The 23,259-nt window shown below is 36.5% G+C and overlaps 1 protein-coding gene across 3 annotated transcripts in view; it reads left to right on the top strand.

Moving 5' to 3' along the window:
- Window positions 1-23,259, top strand: part of FGF12 (fibroblast growth factor 12) — a 503,860-nt gene that overhangs the window by 324,997 nt on the left and 155,604 nt on the right. For all 3 annotated transcript variants that reach the window (XM_010994373.3, XM_010994372.3, XM_010994371.3), the window contains one exon: window positions 19,526-19,629. In XM_010994373.3, coding sequence (XP_010992675.1) covers window positions 19,526-19,629 — 104 coding nt within the window. The remainder of the gene's footprint in view (window positions 1-19,525; window positions 19,630-23,259) is intronic.

The raw sequence follows: 23,259 nt of genomic DNA, 5'->3' as shown, positions 1-23,259 counted from the left end.
ATTCCTAGAAGAGGGGAGGACTGAGGTTGTGTGAGATGACATTTGCTTTAGTCTTGGGCAAATCAGGTAAACTTTCTCAGATTTAAACAACCTCTGATTTTACAGAATGAGAGTAGCAGAGAATCTGTAAGCTGTTTATAGCCTTTCCTTGAATTTTCATATAGAAGTAAATGTATGCTCAGAAAAACTGATCGACAGATTCCATTTCCATAAATACCATTTGTTCAGAAAGGTATGTTACTGGCAGGAAATCTTCAGTTTGCAAATCCCGATGTGATCTTCTCAAGGTGTATATAAATAGCTGGAGACTCATAGACATAAGAGACTGAGCCAGAATGGAATTCAGACAATCTGACTTGAGATTCAATGCCTTGGCGTTAAGTATTTAATTTCTTCCTATCTTAATTCCCTCATTTGTTAAGTAGGGATAATAATAGTACTTGGACCATAAGGTTGTTGTGTGGATTAAATGGGTGGTCATAAAAAGTGCTTAAAATAATGCCTGAACGTGGTTGAATGTTGTCAGTTGTTGTTGTTATTATTCTCATCAGTAGGGGTAAGAGTCCTTGCTTGCAAGGAGCTTATAGACATTGACCATTTTAACAGAAGTGGAATTCTGAGTGGTAGGAACTCTTGTTACATCAAAGAATTTAAAAATACTTAGCTGGGGGTGGGGTGGGGTGGGTCTTGAAGTGCACTCTAAGTTAGTGGTTTCTAAAGTGTGCAGACCCCGGACCACCAGTTTTCAGCGTCATCTGAAAACTTGTTGAAAAACACGTTCTTGAGCCTCGTCCTAGATGTGCTGAATCAGAAACCCTGGGCTGGGGCTCAGCGATCTGTGTTTTGGTAAGTCCTCTGGGTAATTCTGATGCACTGCAGGAGATATGAAGGGCCACTCTCCTCTGCACCCAAGATTGGGAGTCTTCACCTTTGCTAATGAAGCAGTCTCTGTTTGGGGACTGTCATACTGAGTTCTATGGGAATCTGATTCCTAACGTAATAGGGAAAGCATAGGTCTGCAGGTATACTGAAAAGCATACTGAAATTCGGACTTGCTATTAGCTCAAACGTGTGGAATCTGTTCCATTTTGATTTATTTCTTGGACAGAGTCAGAGCACAATTCTAGACAGATACGTGATCAAACATAGGATTGGGGAGTTACCAAAGAAAGCATATATAATGATATGAGTAAGCCTGTACCGCATAGTTTTATGTCTTGAAACTTCTACACATGCTAAGTCCTTTGCATGAAATGACTTCACCAATCTTATCTGCCTGGTAAATCACTCTTACTTACTCTTCAGAACCCTTCAAAACTCTTACCTCCTTGGTCAGCGTGAAGGCTTCTCCAGCTGTCCCCTCAGCTGCCACCCTCACACAGTACCCTGCATTGCTTACTTCACTCTACTGCCTTTGAACCATGTGTGTACTGTTATGGTTGCAGAAGTTACATTAGACTGCAATTCCTTATCTGCATTTGTGTTTCGCCTGTTAGAGTGTAACGTCTTTATTTGTCCTTCTGCCTAGGACAGCAGTGGACATTTTCCAAGATCCAATTCTGGAGGGCTGTGCAGGTGTGTTTCATTTAGCTGGCATACTTTAGGGGGGAAAAAAAGGAGTGTATTCAAGCAATGGGTGCACCTACTTTTCCCCACATTTTCCTCCTACCTGGCTAGTCCCTAAAGACTTTTGAGTTTGGGATACCTCAATGTTTGTGAAATCAAAATAGAACAAAACAAACAAACAAACACCCCCCAAAAAATACCTTCAAGAAAGAGTATAAACCACTTCAATATCACCAAGTGTAAGGCAGAGTAGCTTGGGCTGTGAGTCAGACAGCATGGTTTCCAGTCCAGGTCCTGTCCCTAGTCAGCTGTATGATCTTGTTTAAGTCATGGAATCTCTCTGTTCCTTGGATTTCTGTTCTGTAAAATGAGATTTTGGAAAAGATCATCTTCACTCTTGTTGATAGATCTGAAACTTAGAAAGCCTGTAAGTTGGCAGCATTTGTTTTTACCTTTGAAAAACCTGAAACTTAATTTTTTAAACATATTACAAAAAAGGGGCAAAATTGTGAAAACCGATAGTGCAATAATTTTTGCACTGAATTTGAAAACAGTAGTAAATTTACTCTACCTTTAAAATATATACAGGATGTGACCACTTCTTAGTAACCCTATTGCCACTCCCTAGTCCAAGCTGCTCTCATCTTTGGACTATTGCAGTAGCTTCTTAACTAATCTTGTTCCGTAAGGCTTTCCCCCTCAATCTAGTATCCACACAGCAGCCAGTTAAAACAGGTCAGATCGCTGATTTCTCTACCCATTCTGTTCCATCACACACCATTAAGGGTAAAAGCCAGATTCGTCCTACGACCAGTTAAATTTTACATAATCCTGCTCATTAGCTCCTGATGGTTCTCTCTCCTCTTTCTTTTAACTAGTCTTCCAGCTATTCCTTTAACACATCAATTATGTTCCCTCCTCAAGGCATTGATACAGCTCTCAGCATCTTCTAAAATGTCCTTTCTCCAAGTATCTAAATAGCCCACTCCCTCATCTTCATTCCCTTACTCGAAAGTGAAGCCTTTTCTCATGGAGGTCTTTTCTGGCTAATCTGTATATGTTTCAAACCCTATCTTCCAACACTTCACTCTCTCTTGGCAACCTGATTAATTTTTCCCCTCTCGACCACTTACCATGATATAATACATTTATTTTATGATGTCCGTCCTCCCCTAAAGTGTTGCCCGTGTATGTACTACACGTTTTCCTCATCCATTCTTGTTTATGTTATTTGTTTCCACTAATTATGTCATCCTCTGAAAATAAGATCGATTGCCTTTTGTCTTTGAGAACTTTTTCTGATTTTTAAAACCGGAAGTCCTGCTTTTTCCTCTGCATACACTGTACATCTCTTAAAATATTTATGCAGTTTCATTTGTGTTGATGTATTTATTTTCTTTAAGTTATAAGTTCCTTTAGGACATTGACTACGTCTGACTTATCTTGGTGTTGGCATGTAACAAGACGTTAATAATGGGTAGTGGCTTAATAATGGATAGGGGTAGGTTAATTCATAGTAGAAATAGTATAATCAGAAGACCATTTAAATTTAAAGGCTTAATTAGCGTATAAGCTGTACAGGGCCAGGGAGCATGGTTTGTGTTTTGCATTGTTGTAACCCCAGTACCTAGAATAGTGCCTGGCACATACTAGGTTTTCAGTATTTGTTGAATAAATGAATAAAAGTGAGTTCTCAGAAGCACCTCATAAAAAGTGGATATGATTTTGTCAGACAACACCTAGTTTGAAGGATTAATGCAAATTAAATCCTGTTTTTTTTTTTGGTTTGTTTTTCTTTTGAGAATGACAGCATTTTAAGAGACTTCAAAGGATGGGTAAGGAAGTCATTTTCCATTATGAAAATAAGAAGAAAATTGAGTATGCTTAGTCTGGAAAAGTGAACTCTATAGCAATAATAGTAAAAGAAGACACCACTCTTGCACAGTTTTAAGTATATCTTCAAAGTGTTATGTGAATATATATTCATAGTAATAATGACAGAGGTATCAGTTCCTGAAAGTATGTAAATGGTACATTTACCCAGAAGGGAGGGAGCCATTGCTTTTACTATTCAACTAGGACCAGCAGCTAAATTTAAACTTATGTTTTAGGAAAAAGGAAATATACACTCAGGGGCTTTAAAGGTAAGAAAAAAGAGGAGCCAGGGGGTTCTTGAAGTAGTGGAAAAGGGTACTAGAGTTGTGATGAATTAGAGATTGTTAAAATCTTCCCGAAATTACCTGATTCCGAGGCTCTGAGAAGTGAGTTGATTTGCTCAAGATAGAGTAAAAAAAAATTCAGTTCTGTTATATCCATATCTTTGTTCCTTCCTATGTATAAGATATTGCTTGAGAGATTATTCAGATTTGCCTGCATTCTCAGACCTAACAGATTTTAATTAATGGAAAGATTTTAATTAATGGAATTGGGATTTGTTAAATGTGGGTGGTTTGATGAAGCCTTGTCTGTAGCCACCTACTAAATAAGGGCTAAATTTTATTTTCATGTGGACCAGTATTTTCCAGAGCATACTACTGTGAAGTATAAAATAAGAACTATGTACTTTCAATGAGGGATTTTCAAAATAAAATGGTAACCTATGTGCCAAGCATTATTTCTTAATGTATGAGTTTGGGCAATATTAGATAATAATAGGTAATGTTAACTGAGTACTTTCTAAAGTGTCTAGTACAGATATGAAAATTTTATTTATTTAAGAGTTATAGCAGCCCTATAAAGCAGGTAGTGTAATTTGAAGAAGAGTAAATTGAGGCATAGGCAGTTTGACTAATTAGCCCAAGGTCATGCAGTTATTAAATGGTAGACCTGAGATTTGAACTCAGTGAGTTTAGTTCCAGAGTTACTGCTTTTACCATTCTATGCTGACTACCCAATTTCTCTTTCCTCGTTAATATTTCTTAGTGCATCAGAAACATTCCCTTAAACCACACCACTACATTCTTCTCACAACACTTTAATAAAAGTATTATGAAGGGAATATGACTTATAAAATATTATGGTGATTTGCAGGCTAATCATTGAATTTGAAAGGATTGTTTTCTTCAGTATGTTTGATGTATATTAACTATAAATTACAACTTTTTTGGAAATAGTAAGCTGTTATACAATAACTTTAAAGATTATAAATAATCTGTTTTTTTTTTCATATATCTGACTTAGGAAGTTTGAGGCGTGTAGGCTGTGTGTGTATGTATTTCCATGTATTATGCAGTAGCCTAGCTGGAGTGATACCGAGTAGGCATAGAGCCAGCATCCAGTGAGGTTGCACTGAGTACGTCTGCTTTCCCTGACACTGAGACAGAATGTAGAGCACATACCCTTGTCAAAATATGTCTGTACAGCATTACTAAGCCTACTCGATAGTATTATAATTGAATTTTTTAAAATGTCCTAAAGAAACCTTCTCCGTGCTTCCTCTTACTTAGGTATTGGCAGAGGCATCGTTTTTATTGTTGTTTTAGTCTGTACCAGGGATCAGTCCTGATCCTTGGGGAAGCAGTGTGGTGGTGGGAATAGTCCATAGGATTTTAGAGACAGACAATTAAGGATATTAACAGATACTAGTATACATTTCTCCACTTACTAGCTGCATAAACTTGGGCAGTTGGCTTTGAAACCATAGTTTCTCATCTGCAAAATGGGAATTATAGGTAAAGATTTCAAGTATATAATTTACCCTCTTGGAAGGAATTGCTTTGGAAAGTCTAAAGAGGAGAAATCTCTGCTGTCTGAAGTTTGAGCAAGAGTAACTTCAGGGAAAACTTGAGCAGAGCTCTGAGGAGCCTGTAACAGACTTTTTGGAACCTCATCTGAAGTTTCAGTGCTCATCTAGGTCCTAGACCCAACCTCCCCATCTTTGGGAGAATTTGATCGAAGTCTAATTTAGATAGGGTTAAACTCCACTGCACTTGGAATTTCCCTCTGAGGGGGTTGGAATGAATGTGGTTATGTGGTCTGTTCTCAGTCCTTGGATTACTCTGATAACCTGAGCAGGGAAAGCCCTACTAAGATGCAAAGGAAGACAGTCCACCTCCCACCTATATCCAAGTTCTCTAGAACAATGGCTCCAAAATGTTTGCACATTAGAGTCACCTGGATACCTTTCAAAAAAACTTGAGACGCAGATCAATAAAATCAGAATCTCTGAGGATGGAACCCAGCACCAGTACTCCTTTAAAATCACATAGATGATTCCAAAGTGCAGTCAAATATAAGAGCAGTGATTTCTTCTAGAACATTGCTTCTTTTACTTTACTCTGCATCAGAATCACCTGGAGGGCTTGTTAAACTACTGCTGTGGGGGCCCTAACCCCAGAGTTTGTGATTTTGGAGGTCTGGAGGAAGGGCCGAGTGTTTGTACCTCTAACAAGTTCACAGGACTACACTTGAGAACCACTCTCTGGAACAGTACTTCTCAGACCTTAAATGCACAATGATCATCTGGGGATCTTGTTAAACTGCAAATTTTGATTCAGTTGGTCTTGAATGGGGCCTGGATTCTGCCTTTCCAATAAGCTGAAGGAGATGCCAATGCTGCCCCCACCTGTCTTTGGTCTGCTGGCTAGTAAGATTTAATATGCAATGTCGTCACCAGGGAGCTTGTTAGAACCACTTCAGACCTATTGAATTTGAAATTGCTTTTTAAAAAAATTCCTCTCCCTTTTTTTATTAAAGTACAGTCAGTTATAATGTGTCAGTTTCTGGTGTACAGCATAATGTCCCAGTCGTGCATATATATACATATATTTGTTTTATATTCTTTTTCATTAAAGATTATTATAAGATATTGAATATAGTTCCCTGTGCTATACAGAAGAAATTTATTTTTATCTATTTCTATATATAGTGGTTATCATTTGCAAATCTCAAGCTCCCAAATGTATCCCTTCTCACCTCCTTCCCCCAGTAACCATAGGATTGTTTCCTCTGTCTGCAAGTCTGTTTCTGTTTTGTAGATGAGTTCATTACTACTCTTTTTCCTTTTGTTTTTTTCTTCTTTCCAGGTTCCACATAAAAGTGATATCATATGGTATTTTTCTTTCCTCTTCTGGCTTACTTCACTTAGAATGACAGTCTCCAGGTCCACCCATGAAATTGCTTTTGAACAGTGCTGCATGTTGGAATCATCTGAGGAGTTTTAAAAAATATTGGTGCCTAGGTTCAATCCTGAAGACTTTTATTCAGTTAGTATGGATGTGGCCAGGACATCAGAATTTAAAAGAAAAATAACTCCTCAGAAGGTTGTAGTATGCAGCGGAAATCTTTGAGACAGAGTTACACAATAAGGTATTTGTTTTAAAGTACAGTGCAAATCATTGCTGTCCTTTTATGGAATATTCCACTATATTTTAAAATAAGGAGGTCCTCAAGATGAAGATGACAAATACATGGTCCCTCCTGGGTCTACGACAGGTATCAGTAAATTCTCACAACATTTACTGTGTTCAAGTTTCAAACGCCTTCTAAAGACATAGCTTCAGGCAGCTACAACAAAATGCCCGGAGTTTCCTGGATGCCTCCCAGGTGCATGCTTCATCTTTATTAACTCCAACGTGTTGAGGACCAACGGGGTTCTAGTTACTGATTACAAAGATGACTCCAATACAATTCCTGCTTTCTAGCTGTTCCCATGATAGTAGAGGAGGTTGAACATTTACATAAAACAAAATTTAATAATGCAAGGTAGCACTAGTACTGCCAAGGGATTAGAAATATCACCAGATTTCAGAGCTGGGAGAGATTCCCAAAAGCCTTAGTGCTCAGAGAGAGTGGATTTTAAACTTGAATTTTGAAAAATAGGAACAAAATATGTAAGCTAAGATTAGGAGAACTGCATTTCAAATAAGGAGGCACAAACTCACCTAGTGGAGAAAGTTCCTGCTGTGTTGGGGAAAAATGAGCTGACCAACTTGTATGAAGCAAAGAGGTTAAGTGGAGGTGTCAGACAGGACCATGTTTAAGAGCGCCTTAACTGATACATAGGAGAATTTAAAATTTATATTTTAGGACATCAGGGATCAGTGAAAGTTACTGAGCATTGCGATAGAATAATTGGTTAAATGTGATGGGACTATCATAGTGGTGGGCTGAAACAGATTTTAAGGTAAAGAACAGTAATGCCAAAATCATCATCTTATTTTTCAAATTTTTTCTCCTCCATTATTAAAAAATTTTACCACATTTATTCCTGTAGATCCATTTAATATTTTTGGAATGAAGCAAATATATATATTATATATATATACACATATTTTATATATATATATATATTTTTAAATCAGGATCGGTAAAATAACATTTGAGTTACAGTGTCAGCCTAAATTGAGTGAAATCATGAATGTTCCCTTTGTGGCTTCTTCACTGGCTTTCCACTATTTAAACATAATTGCTCATCAGTATTATGTGCATAGATTTTCAAAAGTGCTTTCCTGTTTTGGTGATTAATAATAGTGAAGTGCAAAGCTTTGGTTGACATATCTAAACCATCTCAAGTTAACTAGCGTTGTCTGTGTGTAATTTTAACTGAGAAATAAAGGTTGTGTATTTTCTGGGTGGGGCATTTTGGCTTGGCTGAAAAAATTCTTTTAAGGCTCCCAAATTTATTTATTATAGTTCCATTTTTTTTACAACTATTTAGACTGTGGTTACTAGAAGTTCTCTTATGTCTTAAGAGCACCAATATTTTATAGGCTTACAGCCAGCAGCACCTAAGTACAGATGCTAGCTCTTCTTTGGCTGACTTCGTGGCCCTGGCAAAACCACATTTCTGAGCTGAATGCAGTGCCTTCATATGTAAAGCTGGAGGCAGAATACAGGTGTGGAGTATATATATTTTTTCCATTGAAGTTTCGTCATCATGATGGCAGGTCTCATGCCTGTCTTTGACACACTGCAGTGCCTGGAAGACAGGTGGTGAATCATGAATAAACCTAATAGGCCATAGTGTCAATTTTGGCAACCGAGTGTTTGATGGGAAATTTGCAGAAGATACAAATTTGAAACCTTAAAACATGCAGAGATTTGGGGGAGGATGTGTTTGCCGATGGGTCTGGATTGACACCTGTGCTGCTCACTGAATTCTTCAAATGGACTGTGAGACAAGTCTACCGTGTAAGACAAGTAGGCTGCAGTGGATGAGTGATGACAGGCATTTGCTTTCATTATCAATAGTGATATGCTTCATTTTTCATCTTATGGGGAAAAAAAGAATCACATTGAATTGACTTGTTAATTATGCAAGTTTTTGAACATCTTTGAAGTAACCTAGGAATATCAGGATTAAAAGCCCATGGCAGGATTTCTGCCAGAGCCAAGGCAAATATTTCTAGTAGCTCTTGCCAAAGAAAGGGGTCATCATGTTGCTCATTTTCACTATATTGAAAATTGACAATGTTTGCTATCAGCCAATGCTTGGAAGGAGAATTTTAAGGCTCTAAGCCCCAAACCACTACTCAGTCCCCTAAGTCAATAAATTCAGGGGGGAAAATAAATCGGACAGTTGAATTTTTGGACCAATTGTTTATAAAATAAGGCATTAGACTGAAAGCCCTTAATCAACATAGACTAAAGTATGTTGATTTTTACATTACTTTTACTGTTTCATTTAAAAAATACATAGTCATTTTTGCTTACTGGATCTTAACTATGTAAAATGAAATACATTTTTTTTGCCCATAACATTTTAAGAAGTTTAAGTTAAAATAATGAGATAAGGATGACCGAGGCATCACCCCCTACCCCCATTTATGAAAGCTCTAGATTTAGAGGTTTAATAACAATACCACCAGCACCAATAATACTTTGTGTTTTACTTTTATAGTTTAGCAAGTTTTTTTAAAAGATTAGTATCTTAATTGATCCACATAGTAAGTTAGTAAAACATTTAGAGCAGACACTAAGGCTCCCAGAGGTTACATTACTTAGAATCACCAAGGTCACAAAGCTGTCAAATGTTAGAATTAGGGCTCATGACCTAGAGCTTTGTCCCCTGGACTAAAGCTTAGTCCTCATTTCAGGACTTAAAGCTAAAGAAGTAGAGACAGTCACTTTTCCCTTAATTTTTGTAAGAAATGCTGTTTTAGAAAGTTAAATTCAATGACCACAATTGCTTTAGCTTCTCCTGTGCAATGCACTCTGGATAAGAACAAACAAATGAACATATTTCATACTCTTGAAGAATTCCTAGTTTGCAGGGAGGCTCAGGCAAACACATGAAATATGAAAAAGCAACATGATAAGTGCTGTGTACGGAATGCTGTGGAATTAGGATGAGGGAACAATTAATTTGCCTGACTGAATACCCTGTCATACCATAATTTATAACTGCTTTTGTGTTGGAGGATTTAAGAGCTGAGACTATCTCCTAGTTTGCTGATTATTCAATAATAATATTTTCCTGTTGAAAATGGGGAGGGGGAAGAACTGACCTTATTAAAGGATAAATAATTGCTAGGAATAAATACTAATTTCATGACTAACAAAAAAAAACAATTGAATGACCTACAAAAATTATCATGAACGTTGCAATTACAAATGTTATTGCGAGAAACTATAGGATTCAAGGGGAAAATAACCCAGTACCAACTTAATTTTAGGTTAAGATTTTATTGAATGGGGTGTTATTCACATTTGAACAAAGCATCTTTATTGAGAACGTTTTGAAGTGTGGGAAATGGTTTGAATTTTTGAGACAGTCTTATTGAGAGTGCACAGATTATAAACCCAAGTATCTCTGTTCTATCTTAGTATATTGCATTATAAATTTATTTGGGGTTTTAGCGGGTCATAAAATACGTTTCTTTCATTGCCTATTTTGCAAATCAACCCAGAGTTTCAAAATACAAATGTACCCTTTTATATCTGTTCATTATTACAAGCAATAAGAATCTGTCCTTAGAAGTTACTTGAGAGGATACTGGCTTTACCTGCTGTAAAGAAGAGTTTGTAATGAACTTTTGTCTCCTCTCTCCTTCTCTCCTTCCCTCCCTCCCTCTCTATCTCCCTATTTCGCTTCCTCTTCTTTGCATCTTCACTGATTGTCACATTAAATGCTTTCTGATGTGTTTTGGATTGCTTGTACTTTTTTGCCACTGGGATAACTTGTGTGGATAATAGGTCGAAATCAAGTTGAATAAGAACATAGCACTTTTATTTCACTTAGCAGACAGAGAAAGATAAAGATTGTATTTTACTTGTATGTGGCATCTAAAAAATAAAACAAACTAGAGACTATAACAAAAAAGGAACAGACTGTAGTTACAGATAGAGAGAACAAACTGGTGGTTACCAGTGGGGAGAGGGTAGGGGGAGGGGCAAGATAGGAGTAGGGGATTAAGAGGCACAAACTTTTATGTATAAAATAAATAAGCTACAAGGATGTATTGTACAACATAGAGAATATAGCCAGTATTTTGTAGTAAGTATAAAAAGAATATAATTGTTAAAAATTTTGAATCACTATGTTATATGCCTATAACTTATGTAATATTTTATACCAACTATATTTCAATAGGAAATGAAAAGAACAAGACCTAGCTCACAGAGCTGTCCCCAAAATTAAAATAAAAAAGGACATAGCACTCTTACACAGTTCTTTTTTCCAGTCCAATATAATTGTACAAGATGTCTGGTATCTTGGTTGTAAAAGATTCCCCAGACTCTCTTCTTCCTCTTCATTTTCTCCAAAACCTGCATCACCCTACACACACACACACACACACACACACACACACACACACACACACACACACACAGACACACACACAGACACATACACACACACACAGACGTGCACACACACACACATCCACACACACACACACACACACACCAGCCCCATGCACCCTATGCTCTACCCTCTCAAACTTTGAATCACATAGGCTTTCTGGGTTTCCTTTTAGATTCCATATTTGAATATATTCTATGTGTGGTAAATATTATCTGTGATTTTTTTTCTTACTTGATTAATTATGGAAATATGACCTAGAAAAGCTATGAATAAGCAGACTTAAAGAGGAACCACTGCTGATTCATTTATCTATTTGGCAAATATTGAATAGTGGCTTCTAAGACCAAGAGGCTGTGCTAGGCATTGAGGGTGATAATAAAATTTCCTGTGCCTTCAACTTGCCCACAGAAGAGTGAGAGCCTCAGAGAGACTCACGGATGAAGGTGTATTCCTCAGGGACCACATCTGTTGGATGTGTCACTATTTTCCTAGTCTAAGTACAGCATGGGGCCTATACTAAGTGCTCAACAAATATTTATGGAAAGAATAAATGACGTTTGAATCAAGGACATCACAGAGATATTTATGAGGAACTATGTGCGAGTTAGCTAACTAAGGTTGTGGAATCTCACCCCAAAGTTTTGGATGGCACTGTTCATTCCTTTTATTTATTTACTTTGTTCCCCTGCCCTGCCCCCAATTAGAACTCCTTATATCTTGAAATAAAGTCAGGTAGTCAAGTATTTAGTTTTTTTCTTTAAGCAACATTCTGCATGTCAAAATAGCTAGCCTTTTCTCAGATGCCTGAAAATAAAGTAGACATTCAAGGAATATAATCTCTTTAGTTTTTCCTTTCTCATGAGTTACTTTTCTTTCATTCTCTACTTCCACTTAAACTTCAACCTGACACTGATTTAAGTTTTGTAGGTCTTAAAACTTATATATTTTGGGCCCCCCCTCCTTTGAAAAAATAAATAAATATAGGATAGTGAAATGAAATTTAGGTACAAAAATGAGTAAGGTGAGAAAATTAATCACAAAAGATTACATTTTAAAGAGCTGAAACCTATCACAAAAGAGATAAAGTCCGAGGAAATAATAAAATACTTTAATTAGTTATTTGATGGGTACAAGTCTGTACATTTATTTTCCATTATTTTGTATGTATAATCTTTGATCGTCTTTTCATAGAACACTTTTATATTACTTGTAGAAAAATAATTCAATCTTTTCCTGTAGCATGATGAATCAAAATTGATCCTTTATTATTATTTTTAACTTACAGAAGTTTAGCTTCATAGCTTTTAATTGCTCATTTTATGTACATGTTGAGGATTGTTACCAAATTTGAGAATTTTTTGGGTGTAAGATTTCAGGGCATTTCAAATGCCACCACCCAGCTCCCCCAGTAAATAACTTTTGCTACTCATTTATATGTTACTACAATAATGCTGTGTATCCAACAATCACATAGCCTCATTTGCATGCGGGAGTAATGTTGATGTCTCTGGTGTTTGGGGTCTGATCTTGTCTGGGTTACAGATCTGGGGGTTAACTATCCACTGGTTAATCTAGAAGTGCTATTTTCCTTATATCAAGAGGAAGTAAGAATCAGTTGCTCATGTGATTAAATTTTGGACTCCAGATCCAGACTACCTGAGTTTGACATCTGAATCTTCCACTGAGGAGCTTAAACCCTCTGTACCTCATAATCCTCATCAGTGGCCCTGACAGTGCCTACTTTATTGGTTTTTATGAGAATTAAACCTTTGACTAGAACTGTACCTATGATAACTGATGTATGTCTTTTTGTTAAGTACATGATAAATTTTAAGACATGGACTCCTGAGGCAGCTCTGTTATGCTCTAGTCATCTTCCATCCTTTACCTGGGACCAGCGGGTTGGTCTGTGCATGTTCCTCTCAATGCAGTGGCAGAGGGGAAATGCACAAACTGGCCTACATGAGCCCTTTGTTGAATCTGCTTGCGTCTGCTAACAGCCTATTGGCCAATAGAAGTCACATGGCTGAGCACAGTTGTAAGGGATAGGGCAGAATGTCCTTCCAGAGCATCGCACATTTATATGGCAGAGCACATAGATACAGGGAGAAGTGGAGACTTGGATGTATCAATGCAGTTCGTCTACTAGTTCCTTTTTTAACCATTTCCTTCTCTATTTAAAAATAGCTCTATTGAAGTATAATTGATATACCAAAAGATCCCTGATTATTTAATATATACAATTGATAAGTTTCGACATATGCATACACTTATGAAACCATCACTACAATCAAGGTTATAAACATAGCCATTAATTCCAAAACCTTTCTCATGTTCCCCTGCTTTTTTTTTTTTTCTTGTAAGAACACTTAACATGAGATCTACTCTCTAAACAAATTTTTTAAGTGCGTAGTATAGTATTGGTAACTCTAGGTACTGTGTTGTATAGCAAATTTCTAGAACTTATTTGTCTTGCCTAGTTGAAACTTTATAACTATTGAGCAACAGCTACCCATTTCTCCCTCCCTTTAGTTCCCGATAGCTGCCTTTCTACTCTCCAATTTCATGAATTTGATTATTTTAGATGCTTTTTATCATTGGGATACTGCAATATTTGTTTTTCCCGGAGTGGCATATTTCACTTAGTATGGTGGCCTCCAGGTTTATCTATGTTGTTGCATATGACAGGATTCCCTTCCTTTCAATGCTAACTAATATTCCATTATATGTTTATATCACATTTTCTTTATCTACTCATCCATCCATGGACACTTAAGTTGTTTCCATGTTTTGGCGATTGTGAATAATGCTGCAGTGAACATAGGAGGGCAGACATAGCCCCCAGATCCTGACTTCAGTTCTTTTGGCTATATCCCAGGAGTGAGATTACTAGATCATGTAGTGGTTCTAGATCTAATTTTTTGAAGATCTCCATACTCTTTTCATAATAGCCTCACCAATTTACATCCCTACCAACAGTGCACAAAGTTTCCAATTTCTCCATATCTTCATTAACACTTGCTATATTCTATTTTTTTCTTTTTTTTTGGATAGTAGTCATTCTAACTGGTGATAATCTCGTTGTGGTTTTGATTTGTATTTCCCTGATAATTAGTGATGTTGAGCATTTTCCATGTGCCTATTCATTGTTTGTATATAATCTTTGGAGAAATGTCTTAGTCAAGTCTTTAGCCCATGGATATTTCTGCTTTTTTTTTTTTTTTTTTTTTTTGCTATTGAGTTGTACTTAAGTATTTAGGATATTAACTCTTTATCAGATGCATGGTTTGCAGATATTTTCTCCCATTCCTTAGGTTGCCTTTTCATTCTGTTGATTGCTTCCTTTGCTGCACCAAAGCTTTTAAGTTTGATGTAGTCCTACTTGTCTATTTTTGCTTTTGTTGCCTGAGCTTCTGGTGTCATACTCAAGAAATCACTGCCAAAATCAATGTCACGAAGCTTTTCCCCTATGTTTTCTTCCAGCACTTTTACAGTTTCAGGTGTTATGTTTAGATCTATAATCCATTTTGAGTTGACTTTTGTGTGTGATATATAATAAGGGTCCAATTTCATCCTTTTAGATATGGATATCCAGTTTTCCTAACACCATTTGTTCAATAAACTACACTTTCCCTTTATTATCTTTTTTACAATAACCATTTCCACTTCATTGTTTCATTTTTCAAAATATAAGAGTCAGATTTACATAAAGTTTAGAATGAGACACTCTATTTGGAAAGGATGAGATTGAAATGCTCAAATGTCACATTAGATGTTTGCGCTCTTATTTGTCTTTAGTCAGTGAATGTTTACTGGGATCTTTAATAGAAGCAGAATAGATATTGCCCTGCTTATTTATTATCTATCTCCTTTTCTCTTTCTCTCTGTGTTTCTGTCTCTTTCTCTCTTCCTCCCCCCATTCACTCCTTTTTCCCATATTATACAAGTGTGATTTAGACGTGATCCTTACTTTGGAAAGCTTATGAACTAGTTGTGGTTGGGAAACAAAATACATTTTTAAGGAAGAAAATTAAAAATTGTGATTAAATATAGTCTGGATCTAGGGCCAGGACAGCTGAGAAGTGAGAGAGAAGCACTTGATCTTTGGTGTATCATTTCAAGCACAGCAGGGGATTCAGTATGAAGATGTGGGGAATGACATTCCCAGCAGAGACTGTGTAGAAAGCAAAAACACAAGGTTAAAAGGTAGGAAGAGGAAGATCAAATTACTAGAAGCAGTAAGTAAGTATATTAATGTGAGTAGTGCCATGTAGCAGAAATGTATGCTGTGTCTATTTTTATATATATAACCTTGAATATTTGGCTGAGATGCTTTAAGTTTTTAATTTCTTTTTTTATCTTAAAAAACACTTTTATTCCAATAAGAAAACCTAAGATTCTAGAAATAATTTTTTGGGTCATGTCTTTTCATGATGCTTATAATCAATAACATTTATTAAATACAAGATATGTACATAGAACTGGAGACGTTGCAGAGACACTCAAGAGTCTTGCATTTTAAGGATGGAGACAGGTGTGTAAACAAATAACTATTGTACTCTGTTCCAAATGCCATTAAACAGGGATATATCCATGAAATAAACAACTATGGAAAAGGAAACAACTATCTCTGAAGGGTTAGAGTAAGACTTATGATGTGGTTAAATAGAAAAGACAGGCTTCCCAAAAAGAGAAGAAAAAAGAAAGAAAAAAAAAACCCAGCCTAGTGGAAATCAAGGGGGGAACCTAGGAAATGGCAGAAAACTCTGTGAAGCTGCTTATGATGAATGGGATGAATGACAGGTGATAAACTTGTAGCGTGGCTTCGATCTAGGTTATAAAGAGTGTTGAGAGTCAGAGTAAATACTTTGGATCCATCTTGTAGACAATGAGTATTCACTAGAGGAATTACGCAGGGGACTAAAGCAGGGAAATGGAAGGAATAGGTGCTTGGGACTTGGAAGAATGGCGTGACCCACTTACTATGAATTGGGACAGTGGCTTTGAGGATGGAGAGGAAAACTGGAGATTCAGGAGGAATCTCACTGAGTAAGAAAAGGCTCATGTGAGCTAGAGCCAGTGTGCTATGCTGAAGATAAATTATACATAAGGGTAAGTCATTTGCCAGTTTTTAAGATTGTAGGGGCAGATTCAAACCCTCCCAAAGAGAATAGCTTTTAGCTTTTACCACTAAAAACTCTCGTTCCAAATTGTTTACTGATTTTTTTTTAAAATAGACTTGCTAAGTCTCCCAAAGCATACCATCTAAAAGCCATTATCACCTTATGGTTCATATAAAACTTTCACACAGGTTTCTTGTTTTTGTCCCTACCTAACTTTAGTAGTTTTCTCACTCCCCTCAGATAGGAAAAGCTTTATAGTTGCTTTTTTTAGACTCCTATTTTAGCTAAATGAACCAATGTTCTTAGCATTTGTCCTGGGAAATCTTTACTATCGAAAGACGTTACGCACAATTTGGGGTTTCATTTCTCTTTCTCATAAGAACCATCATTGAACTTGATACCTTCCAGTGGTTGCATTTATTTTGCAATATCTAAGTACCTTACATGTAGTTTGTACCTTACATTTGGTTAATTCTGCTTTCATTAACAATCTCTATCAGTTAGGATTCAGGCTGGCTCTGTGTGGCAGAGGCCAAAATAACAAGAACTTATTTTTCTCACATAAAAGCTAGACCTGGGTAATTGAAAGTTGGACTCCTGCTATTGCTCTACGAAGTCCTCAGGGACCCAAGTCCTTGCCTGCCACCACTCCCTCAAGAGTGGCTCTTGTTTTCATGGCCTGAGGTGATCTGGACACCCCACCCCCATCCCCATCTAAACAGCTATAAGGCAAAGGGTAAGAGGGCAAAGGACAACTATAAGTTGTTTTTAAGGGAGGGATCTTCACGAGTACAAAGACCTTTCTGCCTGCATCTCACTCGCCAGTACTGAGTCCATAGCCACAGTTGGTTTACAGGATATGTAGGGGAACGTAGACAAAGTGTCTATTACTTTCCAAGAAGGTGAGGATGGATATTAGGTGAAATTAAACTTAAAAGGGACAGAGGCGGAAATAGGATATTTTGGGTAGATAACCACATTAGAGAGCCAGAAAAAATCTTTGTTCAGTTGCATTTCCACCTGGGTTACCTCTCTGAACCTGTTTGTGCTCAAAATATTAGGATAATCATTCTGTCCTAAATTCTACATAATTTTTGTGGTTGAGGGTCAAATGCAATGATGAATTTATCCACATTATCTTGTGTTGCACAAAGATAAAGTATTAATTTTAAATTACAAAGCAATTTTCTGAATATAAACTCAATAGATATTAGTGGGGTGATATGTTAGTATCAGACCCTATGGTAACGTTACCTATAAAACAGAAGAATCATATATTAATGACAAACATCTCTTAGAGAGAGAGAACATACCTCTGTTTATGAAACACCTTTCAGAACATGATAATACATTTAATTCTTCTGTCAATTCTGTGCAGTTAAGAATTATCATGTTCATTTTATAGATAGGAAAAATAAAGCAGAGAGGTTACATGAATGGTGCAAAGCCACATAGCTTCTGAGTGGTGAGTTTAGAAACTACGTTGTCTGCATCTCTCTCCCACTTTTTTGTAATCTGTGTTGCTGCTTGAATCTGTGTATGACACACATCTTGTTGCCCATTTGGTAAAGTCTAGATCTCTAAGATTAGAGTGACAGACTCTCAGTTATTTATCGCTACTTATCTACATGGTGTTCTTTCCCATTTCTCCCCATTATGTATCAAATCCTACAATCTCCCAGTTCCTTCCTGTACACATACATTGCTTCCTGTCCCACTGAAGTGTTTCTGATCTTAGCTTACTTAATTTCTGTCCTCTTTTTAAGTGTCACCTTGGGTCTCATCTTCTCATATGATGCATTTCTTGAATACTTCAGGCCAGACAGATCTTCCATTTTCCTGAACTCCTGTAACATAGAGAATATATATAGAATGCATATATTATGTTTAATTATAGAAATGCATTATACACTGTATCAGATTATTCCATATGTCTTAGGTTTCTCTCCCCAACTAGACTTTAAGGTCTTGTACTACTTAAGTTATTTTGGTAGCATAAAGACAGTGGTAAGAACATAGAAGGGACAAAAACTAGTATACATTCAGATTGATCCGGCTATTAATTCTCAAGCATTTGCTAAGATCTAGTCTCAACTTTCATGACAAAAGAAGAAAAAGGTTCTAAGAAGCAAAGAGATGGGTCCAATGTCAAACATCTAGGAATTGAATCATGCTATATTAAACCTGTGGTCTAAAGCTTGATCCTTTACAACTATCAAATGACTAAAACCAAATACTGTAATAATCTTATTTATCTTCTGGTATTTGAATACCTTCTCTGAGTAGACAAATAGACTGTTGTATGTTTTCAGTCATGGACAACCCAAATACTTAAAGTGTGTTCACATTTCATCTTGGGATACTGAGTTAAATTTATGAAGTTGATTTTTAATGGTTTTGTGCATAAATATACAAATATATGTATGTATTTCCCAAGATATAAAATATGTCCATTAGAGCTTAAGCTGTCTATCAATCATTGATCCATCTATTTATCTATCTACATTTGCATGTAAAAATTGAAATATAAAGAGAACTGTTCTCTGGCCATTAGTGTGGTTAGGAACGAGTCAGTGGTTTTTGTAATCAACTTGTGTGCTCAAGACAGTGTTCAGGACCACAAGGAAAAGACTGAAAACAACAAGCCACAGTGAATGTTATAAAGATCATATTTTATTATTATTTATGACTACAAACACATTTCTATGGTTGAGAGTTTTTTTGGCTCAAATTATTTGTTTGTTTTTAAAAAAAAAAGTCATCTTACACTGTGTGAATGCATGTTCGTTTTGTAGAGCAGAGGTCCTGGGCTCTCAGATCCATGTGGGGGCCGCAGAGACCTGATGATCTAGTCCCTTTATTGCAAATGTGTTGATGTGATTTACCTGAAAGTCACATGGGTAAGTAACTATGGTGCAGAGATGAGAGGCCAGTTCTCCTCACTCTTAGAGATCTTCTCTGTCTCTCTCTTTTTCTGCTACTTTCAATTCATAGATTTTAATCCTCAGAAGAGTCATCTTAAGAAGCAAGATGATTTATTCAAAAGGTTGTTGATCCTTTCCTCTCTGTCTTCTTTTTTCTTGCCTAGCCCTCTTCAATCTAATTCCTGTGGGCCTGCGTGTGGTGGCCATCCAAGGGGTGAAGGCCAGCCTCTATGTGGCCATGAACGGTGAAGGCTATCTCTACAGCTCAGTAAGTACCTGGCTGTGTTTGTGTGTGTGTGCACAGAAGCTGGTGTTGAGAGGTAATGAAGCGACCATTCTTTTAGAGAAGAAAATTACAAGTTGAAGTCATTTTGTATTTCCTGACCCAGTATGTCAGGATTATTATGAGGGTTTTATAATGTACAATGTTAAAGATCATACCTCGTTAAGAAATAGAGACTCTTTGTGCAGTGTAAATTCTCTTTGTCTCACCTCCACGTCTAAAGGATAAGCTGTCTTTTGTATTTTACCTGTCTGTTTAATTCAATGGGTAAGAAACTTTTCCTTTCTCCTGCTAGTTCTCCTTAAAGCACAAAGGATGGTTTAAGAAGCTAAATTCTCAAATTTGTCTGGGAGTCTTCTCTGACTTATTGTGGTGAAAAAAATTTCAGAATAGATTGTGTTTTTGTTTGTATTTAATAAAACTGTGTAGTGCATAATATGTCAGATTCCCGAGATAACTGGTCACTTCAAAGTCAATGTGAGTTGATAGAATGAACTTAGGAATCGGGGCTGGGATATTTGAGTTTTATTTGCATTTCAGCGACAATTTTCCTTTGGGAAAGTCACCTCCTCTCTTTGACTGAATGTCTGGACCTTTAAAATGAGGGTGTTGGACCCCATGTTGTCTAACATCTCTTTTAAATCTAAAACTGACAAAATTAGGCAGCTTCAGTGGCTATATTATGAGCCCTGATGTATTTTAAAGTAGTTAACAGTCTCACTCTCAAGATAATAGTTTATGCATTAAGAGAATGCAGCTGCACTGTATCTTGTATATAAAATTCCTTTTCTGCCCTAAGGGGATTACCTCTTCGTAGTTCATGAAGAAATATTCTTGAAAATCATGATTACAGATTTCCACCCTTTCTATGATCTCAGTAAACAAGACAAGGTTATTCAGGAAGTTCACTTATGCCTACTAGATTCTCAATTAATTATTGTATAGCTTTTATTAAACTTTTTCCACATTCAATTAAATGAATCTCTGGTACACTGCTTGCTTATTAGTAGTACACCAGTCATTCATATTAGAATTCTTAAAGTTGATATTTTACTCCTGAACATATTCATATCTGAATATGCATTTATATACCAGATGTGTGCATACACATTTTTTCAATGGTTCTACTCAAAATAATACTTAAATATGGATACATTTTGGGTCAAAACAATGGGCTTTCATTCTTAATGTGTCAAAATTCGAACAGTTCTTAATATTCAGTTATTGGGAGCCTGTATTTTAAATTGAGAATCAAAAAAAAGAAGAAGAAAGATAACAGGTATTGTTTTGATTAATTCTAGTTAGTTAAAATTAAAAAAAATTTTTTTTTCAATGTAATACAAGCTAACACATTTAGGTGATCTTAGGATAGTGTTGATTTAAGAATTTAATCAGTCATCAGACAGCTAAAGGTAGACTATATTTATAAGTTCATTATTCATTTTTATATTTACTTAAAAGGTCATAATTCCACAAAAACAGCACAGTTCAAATTTTTGAACAAGAACTCATTTCCAAAGGTCTGGGAAGAAGAAAAACACAGAGAGTCTGACAGTATTGTAGCAGGAGGCAGTTGTGTTGGGGTGAGCGTGTGTGTGTGTATGTGTGTGTGTGTTTGAAAGGGATGGGGACCAGGAGGGGTCACTCATATTGGGTGCAATCCCCAAGTTTCTGGCAGAGGAGCCTGGATGTTTAGCATGACATAACTGAACTTCCTATCTGTCAGCCTTTTTAGAGATGCGGTCTTTCTTTCTTACTCAGAACTAGGCTTAAGATACTGGGGGCTTGAGCTCATAAGAGAGGTTTTAAGGACCTCTCTTGACTAGAGAATTGTACTGTAGGCGCTTTTTTGTAAAGGCGCTAACGCCTTAGTAAAGCCAACAATCACCTATTGCGTTACCTGCTTTGGGTACCTAGAGTTTCAGTCTTCCTCTCGCTTAAATTTGCATCATACCGCGAATTGCAACGCTTTTCCCTGTATGGTACTGTGAGGCTACTGGAACAATTTTTCTTAATTATAAGCCTGGCGTCAATGACCTAGATCATTGGGGTCCCTATTCAGAATCACTCTCTTTCTGGATAGGACTAACAACTAGGAAATGCTGGGTTTTAGTTTTAAACAGTAAGCATAGACCTGAAGATTTTGTTATAGGACTAAATGTGGGGGCAATACTGGGAGAGGCAGACCTGAAAGAGAATTGGGTATCAAGACTTCATTGTCCTTGTCTTACGGCTTGTCTGTGTGGCATGTCTCAGCAAGAGAGCAGGAGCGTGGCTGGTAGCCTTGCGGTGAATTCAGAACAAGCTGCTACAGGCTTTCTTGAGGTGCTTTTAGGACACATAAAGGCTTGAAGTTATTTGAAAAGCAGTTGCCTACTTCATGTTAAACAGTGTAGCTGAGCACACGAATAAAGGCCATACTTGGAATTTATGGTGAGGATGGGAGTTCCCGTGGTATGTCTCTGAGGGCAAGCCCCAGAGATCCTAAAGAAGCAATATTAGACCCTAAGAGAAATTCACAAATGGTACCTGAATTCATACTTTAGCCAAGAATTAATTCTTTTGTTACTTCTGATCCACTTCCCGCCCTTACAAAAGAAGAGAGTAGTAAAGATGAAGTGACAGGTAGCAGAGAGCTAAAGTTTCAGGATGCATTCCGAAAATCTTTGTTTTAATATGTGAGTTTAATCTATAAGCCGCCGTTGAGATTGTTGATGCTTCTCGATTTGTTTGTACCACTGTTGTTTGTGTTTTTTATTGCTTCTATTTTCTTTTTTATTTTCTTTCATTATTGAAACATTTTGTTCTTCTATCTTTATTCTTCTGCTAGTTTATAAATATAGGTTATAATTCTAGTCCTTTAGTCATTTACAGTTTTCTTAACATACATGCGTAAGTATACAACTTGCTAAATAATAAAACATATTTTTTATTTCTGTCCTTTCAAACAGCTGTTAGACCTTAGTATGTTTTCTTGCCTGGTAAACACCACCACCCTTCTCACCAGTTGGATTATTTACACTTTAAAATAAAATCATATGCACAATTAGTTATTATTCTGTACTAAAAGTTAACTTTATCAGTCTTTAAAATAATTTCTATGGATGTAGGTTTTGTTTTTGTGTGTATCAAATTTGGTCCCTCTGAGTTTACTTTTCTTCTGTACGAAATGTGCCATTGAGTTTTGGGTGTGGGTCTGTAGATGGTGACCTCCGTTCTTCCTGGTATCTGCGAAAATGCCTTCTTTCCACGTTCACTCTTGAATTAGAGTTTAGAGAGTTATACAGTTCTTAGTAGACCTAGATTTCCCCCAGCACTTTGAAAATTATATTCCATTGGCTTCTGGGGTCTGTTGTTGACTGGGAGAAGTTTGCTGACTATTTAATATTCTTTCCTTTGTAGGTAATCTATATGGAAAATTTAAAGGATTTTTTTTTTGTCTTCATACTTCATGTTCTGCAAATTCACTGTTATGTCGAGTTGTAAATCTTTATTAATTTATCTTGTTAGAATTTCAGAATGCACTTTTAATCTAAAGAATCATACTTTTTTAATTCTAGAAAATTTCAACTCTTCCCATATACATTTTATTTCTCTATTATAATTTTCAGTCTC

This window comes from Camelus dromedarius, chromosome 2 (assembly GCF_036321535.1).
Source record: "Camelus dromedarius isolate mCamDro1 chromosome 2, mCamDro1.pat, whole genome shotgun sequence".
Lineage (NCBI taxonomy): Eukaryota > Metazoa > Chordata > Mammalia > Artiodactyla > Camelidae > Camelus > Camelus dromedarius.
The sequence above is the reverse complement of the archived record's forward strand: the minus strand, read 5'-3'. Positions and strand labels throughout refer to the sequence as shown.